Source organism: Oryzias latipes, chromosome 7 (assembly GCF_002234675.1).
Source record: "Oryzias latipes chromosome 7, ASM223467v1".
In the NCBI taxonomy this organism is placed as follows: Eukaryota; Metazoa; Chordata; class Actinopteri; order Beloniformes; family Adrianichthyidae; genus Oryzias; species Oryzias latipes.
The window spans coordinates 13591897-13615561 of NC_019865.2; the positions used below are offsets into that span (position 1 = coordinate 13591897).

A 23665-nucleotide genomic window follows, 5' to 3' on the forward strand; every position below is an offset into this window, starting at 1 on the left:
TTGTGACACTTTGCACAACCCTGTCTTCCTGGGAGCGTACAGTAAATGCTGCAACAGTTGGCATCAGTTCAAACAACTGTGGCGCCGAGCTTTCCTTGCTTGTGCAGGGACTGAATCTGTTGCTCTTCATCTTTCCAGCAGTCTTCCCTTGTTACTATGGAAACGTTTTGCTATGGCATCTATGTGGCCCTAGCGGATGATGGTGAGCATTGCTGATGTCATTGATATCGTGGGATAATCAAGTGCACCTTTCTGTTTCATGTTTGACACTAAAATATTGACAAAGGCAACGGCAGAGTCATCAGTGGGAGGTCATCTACAGCAATCAAACAAACGTGTTTATACACAGCACGACAGGACGATGGCAGTAAATCTTTGCTAGAATGTTAATATTTACCTGTTTGGCACTGGGAATATGTGAACTTTTCCACTGGGCTTCCATTCAGTGCAGATCACAGACCTGGCAAAGGGAAATCACCATGTCTTTTTTACGGTAAGCATCTGTCTACAGCGGTTGTGGTTTTCTTATCTGTCAAAAAGATAAGTGTCTTTCATTTTGCCTTTTTACTTCCCTTAATGTTTGTACATACTGCAATATTTAAAAAAGAAGCGGATTGCAATCCGTCTAACAAAGAGATTGTCGGGTTAATGTGCTTCTCTGTAGATCTGTGTGTCAAGCTTTCATTAAAAGACTCTCCCTGTGAGGCTCATGATGATGACTAAACTGTTGCCTTTCTTGCAATAAACAATGTTTTTGCTTTAAAAAAATCTGTCTAATGAATTTGAGGATATGAGAGTGATTAGGAATTAAATACTCATTTTCAAACAAAGACAAGTTTTTTATCTAATGTTGTCTAATTGTGTTCTTCTCTGTAAATGCTAGCTTTGAATTTAAATGTCTTATATTGTACAAAAAACATAAAAAGACCCATTCCAATAAAAATTGTGTTTTTGGTGTTTATAAGATTTTCATTTTTCTGAGGGTGGACAACATTTATAAAGAAAACCAATCTTAAAATTGCATTTCTGAGCATTTCTTTAAATCTTTGTGAATCAGGAGCAGACAAAAAAATACTGTTGGAAAAACGTATAAGTGTGACGTACAAGTTTCTACGGGAAACCACAAGCTCCCTGCTCTGCTCCATTCAGATGCATCCACTTGTAGACGACTAGATCCATGAAAGCCTTTGTTTTCCTTGTCCGAGCTGACTGGATACCTCCAATATTGCTCGTCTTTTTTGTTGCACCTGTTTTGTTAGGTTGAGGTTGTGAGAGGCTGCAGCAGGAGAGTACGCAAAGAGATGGATGGAGGGAATGGGGGGTGGGCTCGATCCATGCCAACAGTCCCATCCACAACCCAGAGGTGAATTCAGAATGAACTGCTACCGCTCTGCAGAAACTAGTCAGAGAAGACAACACAGGCTTTTTCATTTTGCCCAAAAACGGCATAAACAGGCCAATGGGAACGCTTTAACAATACATCAAAAGATGATTGGAGTTGAAATTTAGAAAAACTTTATAATTATTAATAAAAAAACTCTATTTAGTCATATTTGAAGAAGTGTAGATACTACTCACTGTTGAAAACTGAGAGAAGCTAGTTAGGCTGACACTAAATGAGTATATTGTTCTTTCAGTAATTGAGTAATAGACTGCAGCTACTGTCAAATGAAGACGCATCACAATCTCTTCACATGGGTCATGTTTAAGATGGCATGTAATAACACGGAACAAATACTGGCATACACAGCCTTACCCTGACAACAATCTGCCCCGTTCCAAAAATCAAGAGTGCAGTCTGGAACAGAAGAGAGAAATTCACAAATGTGTGTGTATAAATATGCCTGTTTGCACGTGCCTTTGTATTGTTCTTAAAGTATAAGTCAAGGGAATAGCAGCAACTAGCACACGTGGCTATGTGTGCGTTTTACATATCAACAACACGGAGCACAAAGAACTAACAAAGGCATGTGGCTAACAGTCTTTGTTTTGAATCACAGTTTCATATCAGTTAATCACAGAGCACATAGGTTTTTCCTCTTGCTGACTTTTTGATGACGATGAAGACAATATGATGAAGACAGATTCTAGAAATCATTGTCAAAGTCCCTGTGATGTGAGAAAGCACTTGCTGTTTCCTAGAAAGCCAGTAACAGCTTAAGCACGAGTTTTTAAGTCACTTTTGATCCCGTGACTCCCCCATTCAGATTGTGTCAGCTTAACAATAGAAGCTGCGGCTACAAAGGTGTGTGGAAAAAATGTCAGAAGCCTATTGTGACCTCATTTTCTTGCATTTTTGGATTGATTGGTAGTCCCGCTAGAGAAGGAGATATAGGCACCACTTTTTAAGTCTTGATTTAGGCATCAGTTGAGTACAGGGAAAGAAGAACCGATCCAGAAGGATTTCTGTCTCAGATCCCAAATGTGACCCATCTATCCCATCCGGAAGACCAGAATCACTGCACACCTGTAGGGAAAGAAAAGCTACTGCAGGTTAGTGGTTTCTACAGTTGTCACCCTATGAGAAGAAACACAACTTCAATAAATAGGATATGAGAGACCATAAATACAGTTTTCAGATCGTTGTGGAAAAGGACACATTTTTGACCCCAAAAAAAAGAAAAAAGCCCCCCCACACAGACACCTCTGAATTTATTGAACTTGATTTGTTTCTTTCTTTTCTATTATTTTTCCAAATAAAATGGATTATTGTATTCACTTCCTGCAGCCTTGAGCAACAATGTTTACTGTTGAACTAAATAGATATAATTTTTATTACCATAAACAATTCATCTGGAGTGATACAAAAAATCAAAAAGAAAGTTTATCTGCCCAAAAACAAACAAAAAAAGGCTTTAGCTTCAAAACAAGAGGCTGATGTCTGGGATCAGCTGGGATGGAACTGAATAATTGGGAAGTCATCCTGTGGGCTCTTCAAATCACAATATTCCAGTGAAATTGTCCAACATCAATCAACACTGACTGCCAACTTTGTCATTATTTTGGAGCTGACAGACACTCAGAGGCACTTTTAGGAAAACACATTCCAATTCAAAGCAGAAATGGATTCTGCAGAAAAAGGAAGAAAATTGTGCTGTCCTGTCTGTTAAGTCCGTAACTATTAGAAAAGAAGAATCATCCACATAAATAGAGTAGAGCACTGTCAAAGACTATAAATCAGGAAGGCCATTTACTGTTTTCATCTTCTTCCGTTTGTCCCTTTCGGGGTCACGGGTCTGCCAGAGCCGGCCCCACCAAATGCCATAACTGGCATTTACTGTTTTAACATTTTTTAAATATTAATGTGCTTTTAGCTTATGCAAATATTTACACATAAAACATGAACAAAGCTTTATCAGTGTTTTCATTCCACACTCATATGTGCTGTCTCAAGGTGATTGAATCACTGTGTGTGGCTGAGGAAAACGGAGGACATCAATGTGTGAGACGCCTGTAACAAGAAAATAGACACTAGGAGGCAGTGTTGAGACGAGCTAACGTGGCATGCCTTTGCTGCTCCTATTTTAGTCCATCGACAAAGTCAGCTGAAGGTTAAATGCGACCTGAATGTGCAGCAAGAGCATGTCGTCATTTACCAGAGAGCAGGAGTTTTATCATAAAATAATTTTTCACATGTAAACATGCAAGTGGGGACTCAAATACTACTTTTTTTTTTACTTTGAAAAAGAAAGTATTTATATTTTTTGCCATGACAGTGTGAGGGCTCTTTGTGTAGCAGCCTTTCTGATGACACATAACCCTATTTTGAAATTCCATATGAGGTCTTATTGTTTCAGAGAACAGTGCACTTGTGCTCAGCATAAATGTGCGTCTTACCTATTTTTTTCAGTAAGGGAACAGCACCCTTTGCTGTGCGTTTGCGGTAGTGCTCCCACTTCATTCATATTTTCACGCGCCGCTCCTCCTTTCATGTTTTCAGGCACAGCAGCTCCCCAGCTTGAAATAGATTTGTTTAGAGGGGGTGATTGGGGGGGGGGGGGGGGTGTAAACAAATCTCCTCTGTAGAATTTCGTTTTGTGTTGGTGTCAAAGAGGCTGGTTGCTCCGTACATCTGGATTGGTGCTTTACGCAGAGCAGCTTGGTGATAAAACTGCCTCATTAGAGAGTGAAGTCACGCCATTCACATGAGAATCGTCTGTATAAATTCCAAGCCATCTGGGAGGTTACTGTGGAAACAAGGGTGCCATGGCAACGGTGACTGGGGTTACCCAGGAAACGACCGTCACCATAGTGACTGCATCACAGAGAGCTATATTTGAGGCATCCAAAGAGAATCACTCTCCATCTTTGATCATTGTTTGTGTGCGTACGGAGGCAGCTTTGTGCTTCTGCGCTCACGTGTTTCTTGCACAGATAAGGAGATGCTGACAATTGGCTGGATCCGGTGTTTACAAAGCGCCGTTTACGCACTGGTTAGCCTAACAATATAACCTACGCAGAGGAAATATTTGGAGTTATTTTTCAAGGACGCATAATGAAGGCATAACACGGAACGGTCTGGTTGACATTTTATATCTTCGAACCGTTTTTTTTTTCAGACATACGTGTGTTTGAACACAGACACATATTTAAATGACTGGTTATTATACATTGTCTAAGCATGACTGATCACGACGCATAACGCATGAAACAGTGTAAGTGTCCTTCAAGGAACACGCAGTTTTACGCACCCTTCACAGTAAAAAAGCTTCTATTTCTACCTGTTGTGATTATACACTTGCTACTGGAAACGCACAACAGGATCAGCCCCTCAGAGAAGAACTCATTCTATCTCTGTCTTTACGCAAGCGCAAACGGAACCTTAAGGGATGAATTTATATCACTAAAGTGAACTATCCGGATTCTTTAAACAGAGCACAAACTAAGCAGCAATACTATTCCATTCCTCGTATCTTCCATCTGTGCTTCCACACGCTGGTGTGCACCGCCAGAGCCAGCTGTATGTTGATGCCTCACCTGTTGGTCAGAACTGAAACGCTACACGTCGGTGAAAATCTTTTTGCTTATGTTTACGCAATTCTGTGAGTTGTTTTGAGTTGTAGTGGGAAAATTCGGCTGCTGCTTAAACGCGCTGTTTATCCCGTGCTCCTCTATCACCATGTACTCGCTCTTGCTGAGGGAGGAGGAGGAGCGCGTCTTCCTCAGCTCCTCTGTGTCTGCCAGAGGTTGACAGCTGCCCACGTGCAGGTATTGCGCTTGCTCCTCGCCCTCTGTTTCTCTGTGGTAGAAGTAGTTAAAATTGGAGACGATGACAGGGACTGGGAGGGCAATGGTCAGCACGCCCGCGATTGCGCACAAAGATCCCACAATCTTTCCACCGATTGTCACGGGGTGCATATCCCCATATCCCACGGTGGTCATCGTAACAACAGCCCACCAGAACGCGTCCGGGATGCTGCTAAAACCCGAGGACGGGTCGTCCGCCTCGGCAAAGTAAACAGCGCTGGAAAAGAGAATGACCCCTATGAACAAGAAAAAGATGAGCAGGCCCAGTTCGCGCATGCTGGCCTTCAGGGTCTGCCCCAGAATTTGAAGCCCCTTGGAGTGACGCGAAAGTTTGAAGATGCGAAACACCCGAACAAGCCTAATTACGCGCAGAATTGCCAAAGACATGGCCTGTTGTCCGTTCCCTTGCCTCTCTGCTAACTCTGTGCCCAGGGTGATGAAATACGGGACGATGGCCACAATGTCAATGATGTTCATAATGTTTTTGGAAAACGTGGCTTTGCTCGGACAAGCAAAAAAGCGCACCAGGAGCTCAAAGGAAAACCAGATGATGCACAGCGTCTCCACGACAAAGAAGGGATCAGAGAAGGGGCTGATGAAATATGGTACTGTGCCATTTATCACCGGCGCTAGAGTGATCACATCATTGTTCTCGTCCCTGAACTCCGGCAGTGTCTCTAAGCAGAAGATGACAATGGAGATGAGAATGACCAAAACAGACACTATTGCGACCCCCCGGGCAGGACCCGAGCTCTCCGGGTATTCAAACAGCAGCCACACCTGCCGCTGAAATTCATTCTCTGGTAGTGGCCGCTCCTCCTCTTTTATGAAGCCCTCATCCTCCCTGAACTTCTCCATCGCCTCCTCACCCAACTCATAGAAGCGTATCTCCTCAGAAAAAATGTCAATGGGCACATTAACTGGTCTCCGGATCCGCCCGCCGGATTGGTAGTAATACAGAATGGCATCAAAGCTGGGTCGGTTCCTGTCGAAGAAGTATTCGTTCCTGAGAGGGTCAAAGTACCTCATCCTTTTCTTTGGGTCACCCAGCAGCGTCTCTGGGAACTGTGACAGAGTCTTGAGCTGCGTCTCGAAACGTAACCCTGAGATGTTGATGACCACCCTCTCGCAGCATTCGTGATCCGGTTCGTATCTGTCCAGAGAGTGGTGGCCCGGGAGAGCCGCCGACTCTTCCAGCATGTTGTCACATGCCACGACCGTCATCACGTCGGTCTCTGTCTCGGTGTATCCGTGGTTCACCAAGTTGTCTCCCCTGGTTTTGGTGACGCTCGGCGGGGGTGATTGCAGGAGGCTGAGGTGGTCGTCCATGCGCGGTGGAAGACGCATACAGGGGCTGCCGCCGCGCCCCCTCCGCGAGCCCCTGTCAACCTCAGCCGCCGCCACAGCCTCGTCTCCTTTTTACGTTTCTCTTTTTCAAGCGCCCCACTTTCCCTCAATGCTGTTGCTGTTCCCGCCCACTGATAAAAGATCTAGGTTTATAAACAGACGTTCCACACGCCCACGGCGCACCAGTGCTGGCTACCTCCACTGTTGTCCGCCAATCGTGGGGCGCACCGATACACAGAAAAAGCAACAGACGGGCGTGATTCAACACCATCTTTTGGGCGTGCCCGCCCCCCTCTGTCGCTCCCCACGTTTAGGTGACACACGCAGAAAAGACACGCACACACAGGAAGCGTGTAAACAAACGCACGCACGCAGTCACGCGCTGCAGGCACAGTCAAAAAAGTCTCCTTTTTCAACAAGGTCATTCCACGCTGAGAGCGTATTTCACTAATAAGTCTAGACCTGCACACATATACACGCCGGCGCGCGCGTAAATACGCACGATTCACCATTCATCACGACGCGCATGATGCCGCTTCATCATTTCTTTAATACAAAAAGGAAGCATCTGAGCTGAAACCCAAAGCAACAGACAGTTAATAAGCTCAGAGATCAGGCAGGTCGTGGGGAGACAAAGGAACGCACTCATCACAACGAAATGAAGTCATTCATCATCGTAAAAGACACGAGAGAAATTACCTATCTGCAGGCAGACGCGCGATACTACACAACCCAAAACCTTATTACACATTTTAAGGCAGAAAAGATATATGTCAGCAGTGCTTCAACGGAGCATCAACTGTCTCCTGGTTTCTGATCACAGCAATTTCCTTTAATTTCATTGCATTTTCCTTTAGTTTTCTCTTAGCTTGATCATGTGCAGTGTGATATGGATTATGATATTTCTGTATTTTTGTTTTACCTAAAAAACTAATTTGAAGCAAAATTAGGACATGTAGTGACTGACAAAACCCCTTACTTTCATGGAAAGGCTAATCGTGTAGTTTAATGTGGAAAGAGAAAGTAATTCTTGCAGACTTGAATTATGTTGCTCATAGTTTTAATAAAAAGAAGAGCACAAACAACATTTAAAAATAAATAAGTATAAATATAAACCCATGTTTAATGCAGACATACAATATTCTATTTAATATTTCACCGACATTTGGTTTTGTTTTGTTAGCTTTACAAAGTGCACATCCAGTATGCGATGCTTTTTGGGCAACAGCACAAAGGAATATTGATGCAGAAAGTGACAAATGAAAAAATACATTTATTTTTTGTCTGCTTATTTGCTCATAAGAACTGAAAACTGCCAACAACAACAAAATAATCTAAATCTTGACAACAAAGAACAAAAAGATAAATCTGGACAAGCAGTTTTTGAAATTGGAGTAAAGCAAATAAAGTTTGTTTAAAGGTTGTTTTCTGAAACAATAAGGACTCAAAAAAGACAAGATAAGACATGATATAATAATTTGTTTTGAAGCCTAAAAGTTGAATTCCTGGACATTATCTTGGTCTAAACTGAGGTAAAAGAATAAAAGTATTTAGGTTATAATAAAAGAACCAAATCTGCTGTTGCAACATAAAATTAGAAGTACATTAAAGACTTTAAATGAGCACATTTTGTCTGTCCCTATTAGTAGAAGAAGCTTACCTTGCAAATACAGTATTTTTATCTGCATACAGACAGTCACACACTCCATCAACAAGTGGAAGGAACAAAGCACAGACCGGAGGAAATGACGAAAGAGAGATTATTGTGAGGAATTACACTATTTACTGTATGTGGACATTTGCTTCCTCAAGATTAAATTAAATGAGCATTGGGTGAGTGCTCCTTGGGCTTGTTAAATGGGCGGTCTGTGGCAACATACAGCCTGACATTTCAGCCTGCCACCACATATGGTCTGAAAATAAAGACAAACATTATATTTTGTTTGCAAAGAGGATATACTTTAAAGTTCATCTCAAAGTGACATTAAACAGATTTCTTTAAAATCCAGGAAAATATTGCAGCAAATTCTGTAAAAGAAAATGTTGGCTTGACTCCTGCAGCTTTCTACTTTCAACCACTTCCCACAGGGAGAGCGCGTGCCTGAGCCTGTGGTCACGCCCTTTGTACTGGCACACAGGTGGAGCTGTGAAGGCAGGCAGTCAGCACCAGCCAATGTTCGCTCATAAACATATGCTGCCACGCCTGAGCCTCAGTGAGACATTTGACACGCTACATGAAATGCATATCCATATCAGTTTCTCTGAATCCAAAATATCTGAAGCTGAGTTTGTATTTGGTTTCTAATAAATCTATCTTTTTTATATTTTTATTTTATTCAGACAGGCTAGGCTTTTTCTCAACTGACCTTTAGTTTCAGCACTACAAGTTTAAACTTCTCTTAGGCATCCCATGATGCACCAGGCAAATTTCCTGAGTTGCCTTCATAGATGAAATTCAGGTTTTCTCTCTCTATATGGAATAATTGCAGCCATTTGTTTTCTTTTTGGTCATGCTTTTGCTAAATGATTTTTCAGCTTGAGCACGAGGTTGGAGGTTCAGTTCTTGGTTTTGTTAGTGTACAAGTTAGCATGTCCCTGTTCACACAACCCTGCTTTGCCCCCGAATAGTTAAGTGGCATGAGAGAGAGTGAAAGAAAACATTCAGAAATGCTAAATCAAAAATCTTTGGAACATTTGTGGATGTATTGTAAATTATGTTACCAAGATCAATCATAAACATCATTAACAATGCACCTTCCTTTTTTTAACATGGTATTCTATGACTTTGTTCATATTGGTATTTTATTTCTCCATCGCCTATTGAAAACAAGGACTCCTTCTCCCCCTTCCACTGCCTCATACACAGGATAAGGAAAATAATTTCAACCAAGCATTCATGAAGACTTTATTTTGCACTGAATTGCAATCTGTTTCTAGCTAGATATAACAGCCGTGAAAGCAAAAGAGTTGCCAGCATCCTGTGGAATAGGTGTAAATTATTTAAAATAGGTAACTTTCAGTTTTTACAATGCAGCCAAGCAAAGTAAACGTCAAGCTTTGGTTCATGTACTCCAGCCTTAGAGGACAGTGTTGTAATAAGATCTTGTTTCAATTGTTGAGCTCTGGATGTGACCATTGTTTTCTTTCCAGGAAAAAAAAGATCAGCTGAATGTCACGTTTTGACAAGACTTTGAAAATAATTTGAAATATTGCACAACATTTCTACTGTTGTGAAGACATTTACAGCCAAAATTAAAATTAATACAAAAATTGAAAATAGCAGTTTGTTTTTCGAGCAGGACTTTGATTTAAATATAAACTGCCTCGAAAAAGTGTCCCCATTAATGTTGTACTGGTAAAATGAATGGATGATTATATGTCTTATACGTTTCAGATTTCTTAGCGCGTTGGGCATCTGGCCTCCTATTTTTGTAAGAGTTTTGGGATTCATTGCATGCATCAGTGTTCTGAGATCTTTCATCTGGTTTTTAATCCAACGTTCATATCAGCTCCAGGGACTGTTTTAGCGCTGAGATTCATGGCAACACATGTAAATTTTACTTTCTTTTTTCCAGTCAAACAAGACTTGGCACATGCTTTCATCTGTTTGAATATCTCTAGGTCTGGTTTGAAAAATCAGTTATGATTTAAAGGTTGTTTTCAGGTTTCTCTGGTCACTCCCACTTTCTCCCACAATCCAAAAACAGGCTTCACAGGTTGATTGCTCTAAATTGCCTCTAAGTGAGCATGCAGGTGTGGCCTTGAAATGAACTGGGGACCTGTTCCGGGTGTGCCCCACCTTTGCTCAATAATAGCTGGGTTGACTCTTGCAGCTCCATGGCCCCAAAAGGGATTTCTGGAAATGGCTGCATGGATGGAGGTTGTTTACAACATTTGAATACATGTTGTAAACACGTGTTGTTCACCTTTTGTTTTTTTTATGTTTATTTCCAGGACTATTCAAATTAATCTTCTCCTCTCTAAACTCCTTTCATTTTTTTGGCTTCTGATCCATTCACATCTGTTGGAAGTTCCATTCGAGTAATTTTGCAGAGCTAAAAACGATCACATTTTTATGTTTCTAGCGATCCAACAAGTAGTTCGTCTTTAAAGGTTTTTCTTTGAGTCTCAGGAATCCTTCACTTTATCTGTCTTTGCACTCAATAAAAGCGAGTGTGGCAGCTGCCTTTGCAAGAACAGGTCATTTCCAAAGCACTGAATATTTCTAAAGCAGCATTTTGTCATACCACCGACGAACAAGTCCAAATGCTAGGTATGTTAACACCTTTTCAATTTTAACATTTATGATTTTAAAAAAATTATCCTAAAACAAGTGATTGAAAACAGTTATACTTTTTGACCTGATCAATAGTTAATTGCTTTATCTCATATGGATATATACTTTTTGCTTTTGCTTCGAAACACTTCCAAGATTGATCAAACCCATATATATTCTTCTCTTCTGAACACACATCACGTTTTACCTTCAGAGACACATAAACCTGCTCTTGCATGGAAATGAGTCTATTTTAAGACTGAATACTGAAGCAGTGGTGTCCTTTACAAGCATCAACATAAATATTTGGAGGCGTTTCAGCTATGAATTCTTAATATAGACAGTCTAATTATTATGCCAATGGTTTGTTTTGTAATTAGGACAATCTAAATATTCTCAATATGAAGATTGTGATCAAGAAAGTGGGAAAAAGTTTTTTATTTTTTATTTCATTTAAAAAAAATTGATGAGTGCATTCGGACTCATTCTAGACAGACTGTTTTCTTATTGAGGCCACACTGAAGCTGTCTTGTAATAAAAAGGCCAGTCAGTCCACAGGGGAAAAGCCTGGGGACAGCCAAAGGCCTTCCTAATGTAGTTCCACCCTCCATGTTAAATATAGACTCGCCCAACTCTCATATTAACCTACAAAATTAGGCTACCTTGTACATCGCACTTGAACGATTCAGAGTAGAATGCGGCTGACTGAAAGCTGTTGAACCATGCCTGAGGAGAGAATATGAGGCAGAATTGGGTCATTTGCTGGAAGAGCAGCTCTCCTGGCTGAGTTTCTGGACATCTGGTTGCACTTGAGAAGGCTGCTTTGAGTTTAATCGTTTTTCATGTGGCTTCTAAAGAAAGGGTGAAGTGGGAGAATAGAAAACTCCAGAATAATGTTGAGTAGTCTACCAGTAGACTACCAGAAGTGCTTTTTTAAATTCATTTTCCAGCTCTCATTGGCTTTTTCCATACTGGCATTTCTCCAAAACAAAAAAAGTTGACCTTTGTTCACTTCTTCTTTTACTGCTCTGCTGGGCCTTTGGAACATTTATTTAAGGACCTTTTTTTTGTTTTGTTTATTTGTGTTTTTACTTTCTTTCTCTCTATCCAGCCTCTCAGAAACTCATCTTTGGAACTGGAAAGCTGAGGTTTTGTCAGTTCAGTTTTTTATTGCATCAAATTTTAGATGGACCTGCAATCATGACGCTGTCTGTCTTAGGGACTGAAATGATGATTGAGTAAAAAAGTCCCAAATGTTACATCACCACATCTGAACTGTGGAAAAATGTTCAGGGTCATAGTTGCTACAGTTCCCACGACAGCCTTCAAGCTACTGAGAAAGCTGCTGCCAAACATGAAATACAAACTACCTTAGTAAGATGACATGTGTGCTGTGATGTTATAGGAGAAGAATTGTTTTTTTGGAAAGTTTTTATCATCTTGAAATAAAAACAGACATCCGTTCAAATTAGAAACACATTGCACTTTTATAAGCAGTGCATTCCTGTTGCTCAGCCAGTGACATTTTCCATCCCACTTACTTTTTTTTAAAGAGCATGTCAGTAAACAGTGATGGCACACATACAAAGTTGTAAATAAACTTTGTATTTGCAAAAAAAGTCAAAGCATGTCCGCATTTGGACTAACTCATCAGTTGCTCCAAGTCCCTGGCAGAACTGGGGACCCAGAGCAGCTGCACATGACGGAGGATCAGTGAATGCTGACAGGAGACGAAACAGAGAGGGAGCGCAGACGGGGCCATCTGTACAACAAAGCCTGGCTGGCCAGGAGCCATATCAACTCCTGCTGTAACCCCAGCAACCAGGAGAAGGATGTGGGAGAGAGGGTGAGAATGGAAACTAAACGCAGCTGAAGCACAGCTGGTTAGGGCACTTTGTTGTTGTTTGAACCTGCTAATCTGCTCTGCATGCTGGCAGGATGGTAAATGGCGAATATTTGTACAGCGCTTTTCTACCTTCCTCGAAGGCCCAAAGGGCTTTACAGTCACAAACCCATTCACCCATTCACACACTCTAGTGGCGGCGGAAAAGGATGAGCCAAGCAAATGACAGGGATTTTTATCAAACATAATAAAAAAACGATAAATTGAACAACAACAACAAAAAATTGCAAAAGAGCAATCTACTTTTTGCTTGACTGCAGTTTCAAGATGCCTTGAAACCAATTTTGGCTTTCAGGGACATTTGCTTTTCACACTAACATGGACTTTTGAGAATTCCCATGTGTGCCATAAATATGAAGATGTGGTGGCAGGCAATATGTTGCATAATGTATATAGCTCCACCAGAGCAGATCAGCAGCAGCAGTTGGAAAATGGGCTTCTGTGTTTTGGACGTCAACTATCAGATTCATGACGATAAGAAAAAAACAAAAACAAATAAATGGAAGGAAGTTATTTCTGTCTTTGAAAATAAACAGCTGGTTTCCCACTGCTTTTACTGTTCACTTTTTAAAAAACTCTTTTTTTATAAATAAATTTTTTCTTTTTGCACAAAAAACCGAGATTACATTTCTACCTACAATTATAATAGGAGAAATTTAAAACCTAAATGGAAGATCTTTTTTTCCCCCTTCTCTATTCTTTCCTTCACTGCTATTGGTTTTTTGTGTTGTACATTTTTTTTTTTATTTTGTCGGCCCTTTCTGAGACAACCCCTGTAGAAGGTGCTCTGTGAGTACTGAGTTCAGGGAACCCTGCTAAGTGTCGTCTGGTTCTTGTATGTTCAGAGAGGAGCTGTTGGTAAGTCCGACCTGTTCCTGGTGCACGTTGGACTTTGGTTGGGCTGCCTCTATCACCAGGTTTGTTCATATTCTGTATGGACAGAATTTCTAGGTGCAGACTGGGGCTGGAAGGAGTCTGGTTTGGAGATCACAGGGCTTTTCTCTCCTCTTTGCAGATGGCAGTTAGCTTCATGGAGCCAGGAGCTCCAGCATGTGTTGGGGTGGTTTGCAGCTGAGTGTGAAGCAGCTTGGATGAGGGTCAGCACCACCAATTCTGAGGCCATGGTTCTTATACAGAGAAAGATATTTTGTCCTCTTTGGGTATAGAGAGTTTAAGTATCTTGAGGTCTTGTTCATAAGGGGGAGGGGAGATCAATGTGTCAGAGTTACTGGCAAATTGGTAAGGTTTTATGGGACCATTGTGTCCTTCTGACATGGTGAAGATGAAACTGAATCAGAAAGCAACGCTCTCTCCTACTCACTTACGATCGTTAGCTCTGGGTCATGATTGAAAGAACAAGGTCCCAGACACAAGCGGCCAAAGTGAGATTCTCCACCCTTAGAGATAAGAGCTCAGTCTCCCAAAGAGAGCTCGGAGTCAAATTGCTGTTCCTCTACGACTAGAGGGGGCAGCTGAAGTGGCTCATGCATTTAATCTGTACACCTCCCAGAAGTCTTCTTGGGTATATGTTCCAGACAAATCCCAGTGGGTGGAGACCTCGGGGAAGACCCAGGCCACGCTGGAGAGACTATATCTCTCAGCTGGCTTGGGAATGCCTCAGGATTCCCCCAGAGGAGCTGGATGATGTGGAGAGAGGAAAGTCTGAGCATATTCACTTATTCTGACCCAGATAAGCGGAAGAAAATGGATGAATGAATGGGCATCTGAGGAATTTAAAGACATTAAAGAAAAAGGAACAGTTAAACACCAGATACGATCTATCTATGGTCATTGTCTGTTTTCAGTGTTTGCAAATGATGTTTCATACTAATATTGTTTTCCGTCACTTGTTTAAAGCTAAATATGACAGCAAAACAAATTCAGGCAACAGGGAATCCTCAAATTTTATAGTCATCAGACATTTAAGTTAAGAGACTGTTTTTGATGTTTTTTAACAAATTCTTGTAGCATTTTTCTGATGATGAGGACATTTATAAAAGAGCTTAAGATTAAAACTGCATTTCTGAGTATTTCTTAATTCAAATCGGGATGAAGCAGGAGCAGATGAAAACCTGCCGTTTGAAAAAGCTCTCAGTTGTGACCGACATAGCAACTAAATAAATAAATAAATTGTTGTTTGCGCACCTTTTCCCTTTTCAAACCACTTGCCAATCAGAGGGAAGAACAAAACATGTTTTAACTTGTCAACAAAAACAGAAGTGGGTGCAGTGTGAGAAAAAAAAATCTGCAGGATTTTATGACATGGTCCTGGATATGTGTGAGTGTTTGCCTTCTATAGCAATGTCTTTCTGGCTTAGTGAAGAGGTCTTTGAGAAGGAGAAAAAGGACACATGTACCTGTCATGTGTGCTGATAAATAACTTCACTGCAGTAATGGAACTTTTTAATAAAAATGAATGTAAACGAAGCAGAGGAAACGGTTGTGGTGTTGGACAGTAACATATTTAAGTTTGGTTAAAATAAGTGGTCCAGCAATGTAGCAAACTTAGCTTAGCAAAAAAAACACTTCCATTTTTAGATGTTTTTGCAGAAAGTCCTTGGCGGCCCTCCAACCTTCTTCTCAAACATGTGTCCTTGATAAGCGGGTCAACTGGACTTAGAAAAACCCAGCACCATACGCAGACATTTTTTTGTTTTTTTTTGTTCCTGGTGTTTCTTTTGCCTTTCCAGTTTTCCCTGTTGTCCTCCTTCCATACCTTTAAACTTCAACATAAAGTCAGTCTATTATATCCCTCCTTTATTTTTTTTCACTGAACCTGCGTGTTATTTGTGAAGGAAAACAATTGTAAAGGAAACATAAACCATTCTGAGAGACTGAATATAAACGCTTCATTTTCAGATTTTGTCATTTTTGTTAGGATGTGTTTGTTATTTGACACAAATACTCAGGCTGGGCAAATAGATCCTTATCAACCTGGTTACATTCTGGTTTAGGTAGAATACACACAGGCATGCAGGGCAGCCCATGGAGGTCCTAAAGGTAACACATATCCGTGTTGTGTAGGTAACCCCTGACAGCATGTACTGTGACGTTGCTTCTCAAGTGTTTCTATTTAGGATTTAACATAATAAACAGGCTCAAAGTCATGCACACATGGAGTCTTTCTTTTTTTCCAAGCATGGACCACAAGCATAAAGACAATCCTGATTCAAAAGACAAGATTACTCGTAAAATCAACACATCACCAAGATGTTACTTCTGTTTTTCCGTGAAAGTTGAATTGGAGTTAATTGGATTATTTCTTATTTAAATGTTAAAAAAGCTTAAAAATGGAAAAATGTTGTGATAATTAGAACTTTTCTATTTCACAGTGTACGAGCTCATAATCTTTAAACAGTCTTTGTCATGGTGCCTCTGTCCGCTCTCCTCCCCCTCTCCTCTCTGCTTGGCCTCTGATTCGACACAGCTGCAACCACTCATCTCATCACCTGCCTGCCTTCAAAAGAAGATCCAGCTCCAGTATTCATCGCCAGTTTGTTGCCCCTGATGGTGCATAGTTTGGTCGCCTAGTTTTTCTAGTTCCTGTATTTATGCCTTTGCCTAAGCCACGCTCTCTGCCTTGTTCCCAGGATATCATTACCACGAGTGGTCGCCTGAGTCATCAGCTCTCCCGGATCCAAGCCTCTACATCCTCCTGTCACGCTTCAAGCCTCAGCCTACCTCCAGACGAGCCTCTGCCGAACTTCCTGTTACGCCACGAGCCATCTTCTGGTCTCCCGCTACGCCAACTACCACACTGGACCAAGAAAAATAAAACTTTATTACTCACCCTTTAACTCGCCTGTGTTTCCTTCCGGGTTCCAGCGTCTGGGTCTGTTTCGTCTCGCTAACTATGACAGTCTTATTCCAAATGGGCACACGTACGTGACTTTTGTTCTTTTTCTGTTCTTTTTAGCTCCTTTCCTTAATTCTATTAGGGATTTTTTTTTCCTTTTCCGTCTAAGGAACTAATGTTTCCATCCCATCATTTCTAATTCCATTCTGTTGTAATTCTCTTTTAATGGCTTCTTTCTAAGGTGTTGCCTTCATTAATAATTCAGGCATGACATTTAAAATCTCATCTGTCCCCATAATCAAAAATACTTAGATTTAAATGTTCGTATCAAATCAACCTCGTCCCTTAAATGTTGTCTCCCCACTTTATATGTTTATTTTTCCAGTAAAGATTCAACATTCCCAAAACACAGTATTGGATAAAGGGTTGATTAAAAGACTCAGTCCAGTTAAACCTTTGCTAAAAGATAATTTCGTAGGTTAAAACGGCAAAAAGGCTATAATACTCAATGTAATGAATTTATTTATGTATCGTCATTAACATTTTGTATAATCAGTTTCATCTTAGTGACTAAAACCAGAACTGATCTTTTAAAAAAACTAAAAATCCTCAATTTACTTTACAATCTGACTGTATTTGCTTTTCCAAGCTAAACTTTGAAGCAGTTGAAAAAATGTTGTTTTATGGTTGTCATTTCAATTTACACCATGGGATGGATCCAACCAAATGTTTCTACCAAGCCATTTTCTTTAGGTGCAATCCAGACATTTCTATCAGAATACACACAGACACACACAAAACATGTGAGTAGAAAATAGAGGAATTTGCAGCAAATGCACATGGTTTATCAATCATGATTCAGGATTGCAACTTTCTTTTTTTTAAATTAATCTATATTTTGCACATCTGAAAAGCAGAATGACATAACTTCACACAAAAAATGACTGCAGTCATTGTTGCTAAGGAGGAGGTGTTGATGCCACAAAAGGTGACTCAGAGAGCACATCTGCTCACATAAACATCTCTGGGATGCAAAAGGGCAAAGATTATTTTAGGGATATTGCCTGTCTAGTGTTCCAGTCTGGAAGGTTCTGGATGAATCAGTAAGTAATAGTGATCTATTCATGGTTGATAAACCTAACATACCCCCCCCCCCCCTTTTTTGGGGGGGGGGCAATTACATCTTTACCTTGGACGTTTCCAAAGTGCAGGTTATGCACATTTCCCTCCTGGGCTCTTCTTCCTTTCCAAGCCCCGGCTCTTTTACTTTGCCCCCACCACCACCACCTGTACCCCATCTTTGATCCCGCCTGCAAGGGCCTTTTTTGGCCATCATGAGCACAAATTCATCACTGACCAGCTGCCAAGTGTCTGCTGCAACAGCCTGAATATTCCGCTTTGGTGCTCCGGTCACAGAAAACATACTGCACACTTCCTGCACAACAGCTGTCAGACCATCTCTAAAGGCGACAGACTTGTAGCTGCACAACTAGATTTGGTGTGAATAAACCATAGTGCATGTTCAAGCCCTGTTTTTATTTTTTTTTTACTTTTGCTCCCTGTGCCTGTTATCTCTCACTTTTCAGGTAATCGCCTACAAAAATCCAAAGCAGTACCTATTGTATGAGGCTGTATTTTTTTAATCAACTTTTCTTATTAAACCATGGAAAACAAGAATGACAATGTCTAATAATGTTTTTCTTGATTTCCAGAGCCTGGTTACTTGTCACAAGATAAGATCACATTTTTTAAGATAACAGAAAACGAGTAACTTGGTCTTGAGCTGAAGAAAACCATGCATGCTTCTCTTTTTTTGAAGACAAGTGCAAAAAGATAACATTTCATTTGAGATGTGAGTTAGAATGGCAAACACATTTGGAAACAGTTGTTAAAAGGTTAGTTTTATAGTCAATAAAAGCAAACTGGTCTTTACAAGGCTTGATCTGAATAATTTGATGTGACACCCACGCATTCACACAAGTTAGGAGTAGACAGGAATGTGGTCTGTAACTGAGTGTCAAGCTGAACAAACGATAGTGAAAGGCTGAAGCTTTGTCTCTAAAGACTTGCTGCAACAAACCCTGAGCTGGAGTGAAAAGCACTGGGTAGAAAATGATCGGTCTCTTTACTGGTACAACTTCTTAAAGCAATTTGCTTTTGATCGGCTGGACTTCCATGGTCTTAACATTTGAAGGCCCATAACTCTAAACGTTCACAACACCCTCAGCAACATGGCCACTTTCAATGAAAAGTCTGAGTATCTGCATGTAAATGGTCTGTTTCAGGCTTCCCACTCAAAACTCTTTGCAAGTTTCCACAACCGTTTTTGGGCAACATGTACAAAATGTGTTGCCATTATATGCCCATTGGAAGTTAAACCAGGTCGAACTTTGACCAATCAGGGACTTGGATTTGGTAGTGACACATGAGTGGCGTCCCTTTTAAATCACAGAACTGCTAAGTGTTTGAAAATTGATCCTGGAGGAGACATTAATAATTTCAGTTTGTGTGCAGCTGGAATTATATGACACCAAGTCTTTCATATATTGGAATAGAGCTGTGAAAGAAAATGCCCGGAGCAAGATTTATGAGATTTGCGCCACTACGACATTTCCCACTAAGCCTCTTCCAACTGTAGGTGGCAGACATGTGCTAGTATCGGGTCCAGCGTGAAGAACGTGCTGAACGCGGTGTCTTGAACACGTGACACATTCCTGGTGGGTCTGTAGCTTAAGACTGTATCTGTAAAAAACTTCTTCACAGCCATTTTCTTTGAATGTATAAGCTCCCAATTGGCAACACACTTGTAAATGGCATGGATTACCTTGAAAAAGCACCTCAATTAGTATAGATGCACAATACAGCGGTGGGCAAAATTGTTGGCACCCCTCAGTTAAAGAAATAAAGTCCACAATGCTCTCTGAAATGACTTGAAACGTTCAAAAGTAACAATAAATTAAAATTTATTGAAAATTAAATAATCAAAATCAGCCATTACTTTTGAGTTGTTGATTAACAGAATTATTTAAAAAAACACACTAAGGAAATAGGGCTGGACAAAAATGATGGTACCTCCCTAAAAGACAGAACTAATTGCCCATGGGGTCATGTGGCATTAAATGTTAGCTTTCAGTGAGCAGGGCTGTTTGGTTGTAGGAAACCTAATTTAATAAAGTTTTTCGTGTCTGTGTTAAAAAAAAAAACAGTTGTACTGCACCCTGCTTTTGTCCAACAGATCAGGTCTCGATGGCCATTGTCCATCATGTTTTCCATCCAACCTGCCATTGCAGTCCCTTAGTGGTTAAATACACCTGATCCAGGTAATCAACAGCAGATAAGGCAGGATTTCTGGAAAACCAGCAGGAGGCCGGCCTTTGAATATGGATGCTTGGAATTTGCACTATGCATAAGATCCATTTCTGAAACAGTGTAAAATTCAGAATTCACGGTTTATTTCAAAATCTCAATTTCTCTATCCAAACCAATCTACACCAGAAAGAATTAGGACAAAAGTTGAAAAGTTAGCAACAGTTGATCAGGCCGAAAGCAACAGGCTTGAGACCAGAACAGACAGTAGATGCTCATAAAACGAAACTGACCTGGTTTTAACAACCCTGTTAGCGTTAACAGCCCAGACCGACGAGAGACAAAGTTTATTTGAAGCAATGAAATAATAAAATTAGAAAATCAGGGGAGAAATCACGACATGTAAACATTGTAGCAGTCAGTTCATGTTGATTATTTAACTTTACCAATGGCTTGGTCACAAATAAATGTTTAAAACAATGTTACTTTTCTTTTTTATGATGTCTTTTACATGCAATTTTGCACCTTTTAATTAAAGGGCACAGTCTTTTCCCCGTTGTAAAGGAGTGCACTGCGATAAATGGACTGACCCAGTTTCTCACCACTTTGTCTTAAAAAGCAGATATGCACACACATGTTCTCAGTAGCACACATGTGCAGAGACACACAAGGAAGCATTTATTAACAGGAGCCGCAACATGAATAATCCCTTTTTGAATGTAAAAGGAAATTAATTCTGCATTTAAAACTCTGCTTCAGGTAAATTAACAGGTCAAAGAAATTAAACTTAGTATAAGGATTAAGAGAGAGGAGAAAAGGTTAACAGCACAAAGTTATAGACAGTACATAGAGTGTTTTGTTCTTTGTTCCCCTTCAGAAGAGGGCAAAGGGCTAATAGCACTGAGACTGAGGAAGAGCTAAGCTACTGAAGGAATCAGGGCGAATGAAAACTCCCACGAAGATGCTGCTGTGTGATTAAGACACATCCTTTCTTTCCACAGAATTATCATTATGTGTTAGACAGACAGCACCCTCAATAAAACTGAGAAGAACCTTTGCACTCAAAAAACGTTCACTTTGAATGAACATAAAAAAATTATGGAAAGGATTTCCACACGATTAGATTGCGTTACTTGAACAAAAATGAATCATGTTGGTCCTACTTAATTTATTTAGGTTGGCTCAACTTAATGAATTTAGGTTGGGTCAACCTAATGTATTTAGGTTCAAACTAATAAATTTAAGTTGATTCAATTTAAATAGAGCAGTTGCACCCAACTTTAAATTGATATTGTTGCTCACTCTAAAAAGAAAAAGGTTGATCCAATTTAATTGAATCACTTCAATTGGTCACACCTAAGTAAATTAAGTTTATTTAACTTGAATTTCTATTTATTTCTATAATTTTATTTATATATCTGTAATTGATATGTTGTTCCAAAGTTACAACCAATGGGTCTTTTAATTTTCACATCAAAGACATGAATTACCCAGCAAAGTCCCACATCACAAGACAGGAGCTCAATTACCGCGAACTCTGTGTTAAGTATTGGAACATTAACAGTTTGCCACACAAGGGGGTTGGTCTTCATCCTCTACCAAACTTTAACTCATGGTGCAAAAAAAAATAAACATAACAGTTTAAATCACTAGTTAAAACAGAGTAAAACAGCTAGACAATAAAACCCATGGACAAAAACTCACACTTAGACCCCAATCTGCCCAGATAGACAAAGAAAATGGTATCCCACAATTCCTTGCGATTACTAATGCATCCAATTTAATGGTATCATGTTGGATCAACATGATTGAAATTAGTAACTTTTAAATGGATTATTTTTATGTACAATCGACATGATTCATTCACGTAAGATTTACAAACATAAAACTTTCTGGTTGAAATGACAAGTTACTTTTTCGTTAACTTAATTGGCTGGTAATTTCCTTTTTTTGAGTGTGAGTAAGACGACTTCTTTGCTTTGTTCGTCTGTCCAGCCTAGCAATTATTTTGTCTTTTATTTTATTTTTTATGTTGTTAATGTTGTATTTGTTTGTTTATTTATTTTTGGTGTGCGTGTGCAGAGGGGTGTAATTTTTTATTTATTTAGTTAATTTCATATTTGTGTGTGTGTGGGGGGGGTGCGGGGTTTTTGCCCTCCTTTCCAAAGCTTCCATCCACCCTTGATCACACTCATGTGCCACATACAGTCCAAGTACATGCAAAGATTTGCCAAAACAACTCTGTTTGAAGTCTGTTCAGGAACATCCTCCTGTTCCAGAATGAAAAAAAAAGAACCTTTCACATCTAAGATTTCACTACTGATATTTTTACTTTTTTACTTTTAACCACTACACAGAGTGAGGATCTGCTTTGTTCCTTTAGCTGTTTTATTGGTTAGATTTTGTTTGCTCATTTTGTTCAGCTATTTGGGTTCTGTTCTTGTTCCCCTTGTCCTGAGCTCACCCACTTTTATTTTGTAATTATAAAAGCTCTCTTTTGGCTTTCTTGTTTCATTCTTGTGATTCCCTTCAGTGTTATAAAGTCCATGATTCCTGTTAGTCATCAGCTGGTCGTTCACGTGTGGTGTTTTTGGTTTATTCTGCACATCTCAAATCACTTAAGTTTGAATTTTGTCACTTTCTCTAGTGAAGTTGGTTAGATTAATTAAGGTTGTGTTTTTTTGTTTTTCTATTAAAGTTTCCACCAGCGCTCTGTCTGCTGCATTGGGATCTGTTTAATTCTGAAACAGTGAGGGGTTCAACTATCCTCTTAACTTTAAAGAAGAACCACTATTTGTCAATCAAGACAAACCCCAAATTTGTCTCATATGACTGACTACAAAATATTGTTGTTTTTCTAATTCGCTATCAGGCCTAAATGAATGGATTGTGTTGTCACTTCAGCTATTAAACGGTAAATTGGAGGTCTTGACAAGGCAAAGAAAAAAGGAAAAGAAATTAGAGCAGTCAGTGGTCATTAGACCAAATTGTGCTGACTCTGAAATGACTTTTCAATCATTTTAACTAAGTATGTTAATTATGTAACAGACAGTAGGAGTAAAGCTGCCAATCACAGAGGTTTAATCCCCACAGAGCTGAATAAATTATTCACTCCACACGCTGATTGAAAAATGCAGAGAGAGCAACACAGAGAGGCTGACAGAGGTGAGGAGAGCACAACAAAACAGCTGTGTCTGACTGGGGAGCAGGAGACAAAAGTGAGACATGAGGAAAAAAGGAAAAATTCCATTTGTTTCAAAACTCAAACTCAAGAGAAGGGAATAGTGGTTTATTTTTTACAGCTGAAGTTTATTCCCAAATAAAGTGAGCTAGTCACTTCATTGTTCTACTCAATTATCACGCTGTGCTTTAAAAAAATCAAAAACCGGTGCTCACTTAAAAATAAAACATCCGCCTTTTAGCTTTTTCTCACTTGTGTTCTCTGCGTTTCTTGAAGGCAATTGAAACGCAGCTTCATTTGCATATGAATACTAAGTAAGCGCGATAAATCCTTGTCTCAAAAAGAAGCGTTAATCGGAGCAAAGTGTATTGAGCCCCTTCCTAATGGGCCTACAGTGTATTTCTTTGGAAATGGGTTCTCAATCACCGTTAATGTGTAAGCATCGGCGTTATCATCCAGATGCTTTTAGGGCCTTATGCTGAATATTTAAAAAAGAAAGACTAAGATGTATGATAGTGCAATTTCTTTTACTGATGTATTTAATTGGTTGAATGCTGTAAAGCATTCAACCCTTTGTTTTCCTGTTTCTCTTTATTTGGTTGAATGCTG

General features: G+C 39.9%; 1 protein-coding gene across 2 annotated transcripts; it reads right to left on the reverse strand.

The window, feature by feature from the left end:
• Positions 1-1684: 1684 nt before the first annotated feature.
• LOC105354379 (potassium voltage-gated channel subfamily A member 3-like) lies at positions 1685-7023 on the reverse strand. 2 transcript variants are annotated; one of them, XM_023956618.1, is made up of 2 exons: positions 3838-7023; positions 1685-2467 (listed from the first exon to the last, which is right to left on the reverse strand). In XM_023956618.1, exon 1 carries the CDS (start codon positions 6592-6594, stop codon positions 4999-5001), a length of 1596 nt encoding a protein of 531 aa, XP_023812386.1. In that variant the 5' UTR covers positions 6595-7023; the 3' UTR covers positions 1685-2467; positions 3838-4998. The 2 variants fall into 2 exon arrangements, with proteins under 2 accessions (XP_023812386.1, XP_023812387.1); XM_023956619.1 differs by having other exon boundaries at positions 1685-2484.
• Positions 7024-23665: the final 16642 nt, after the last annotated feature.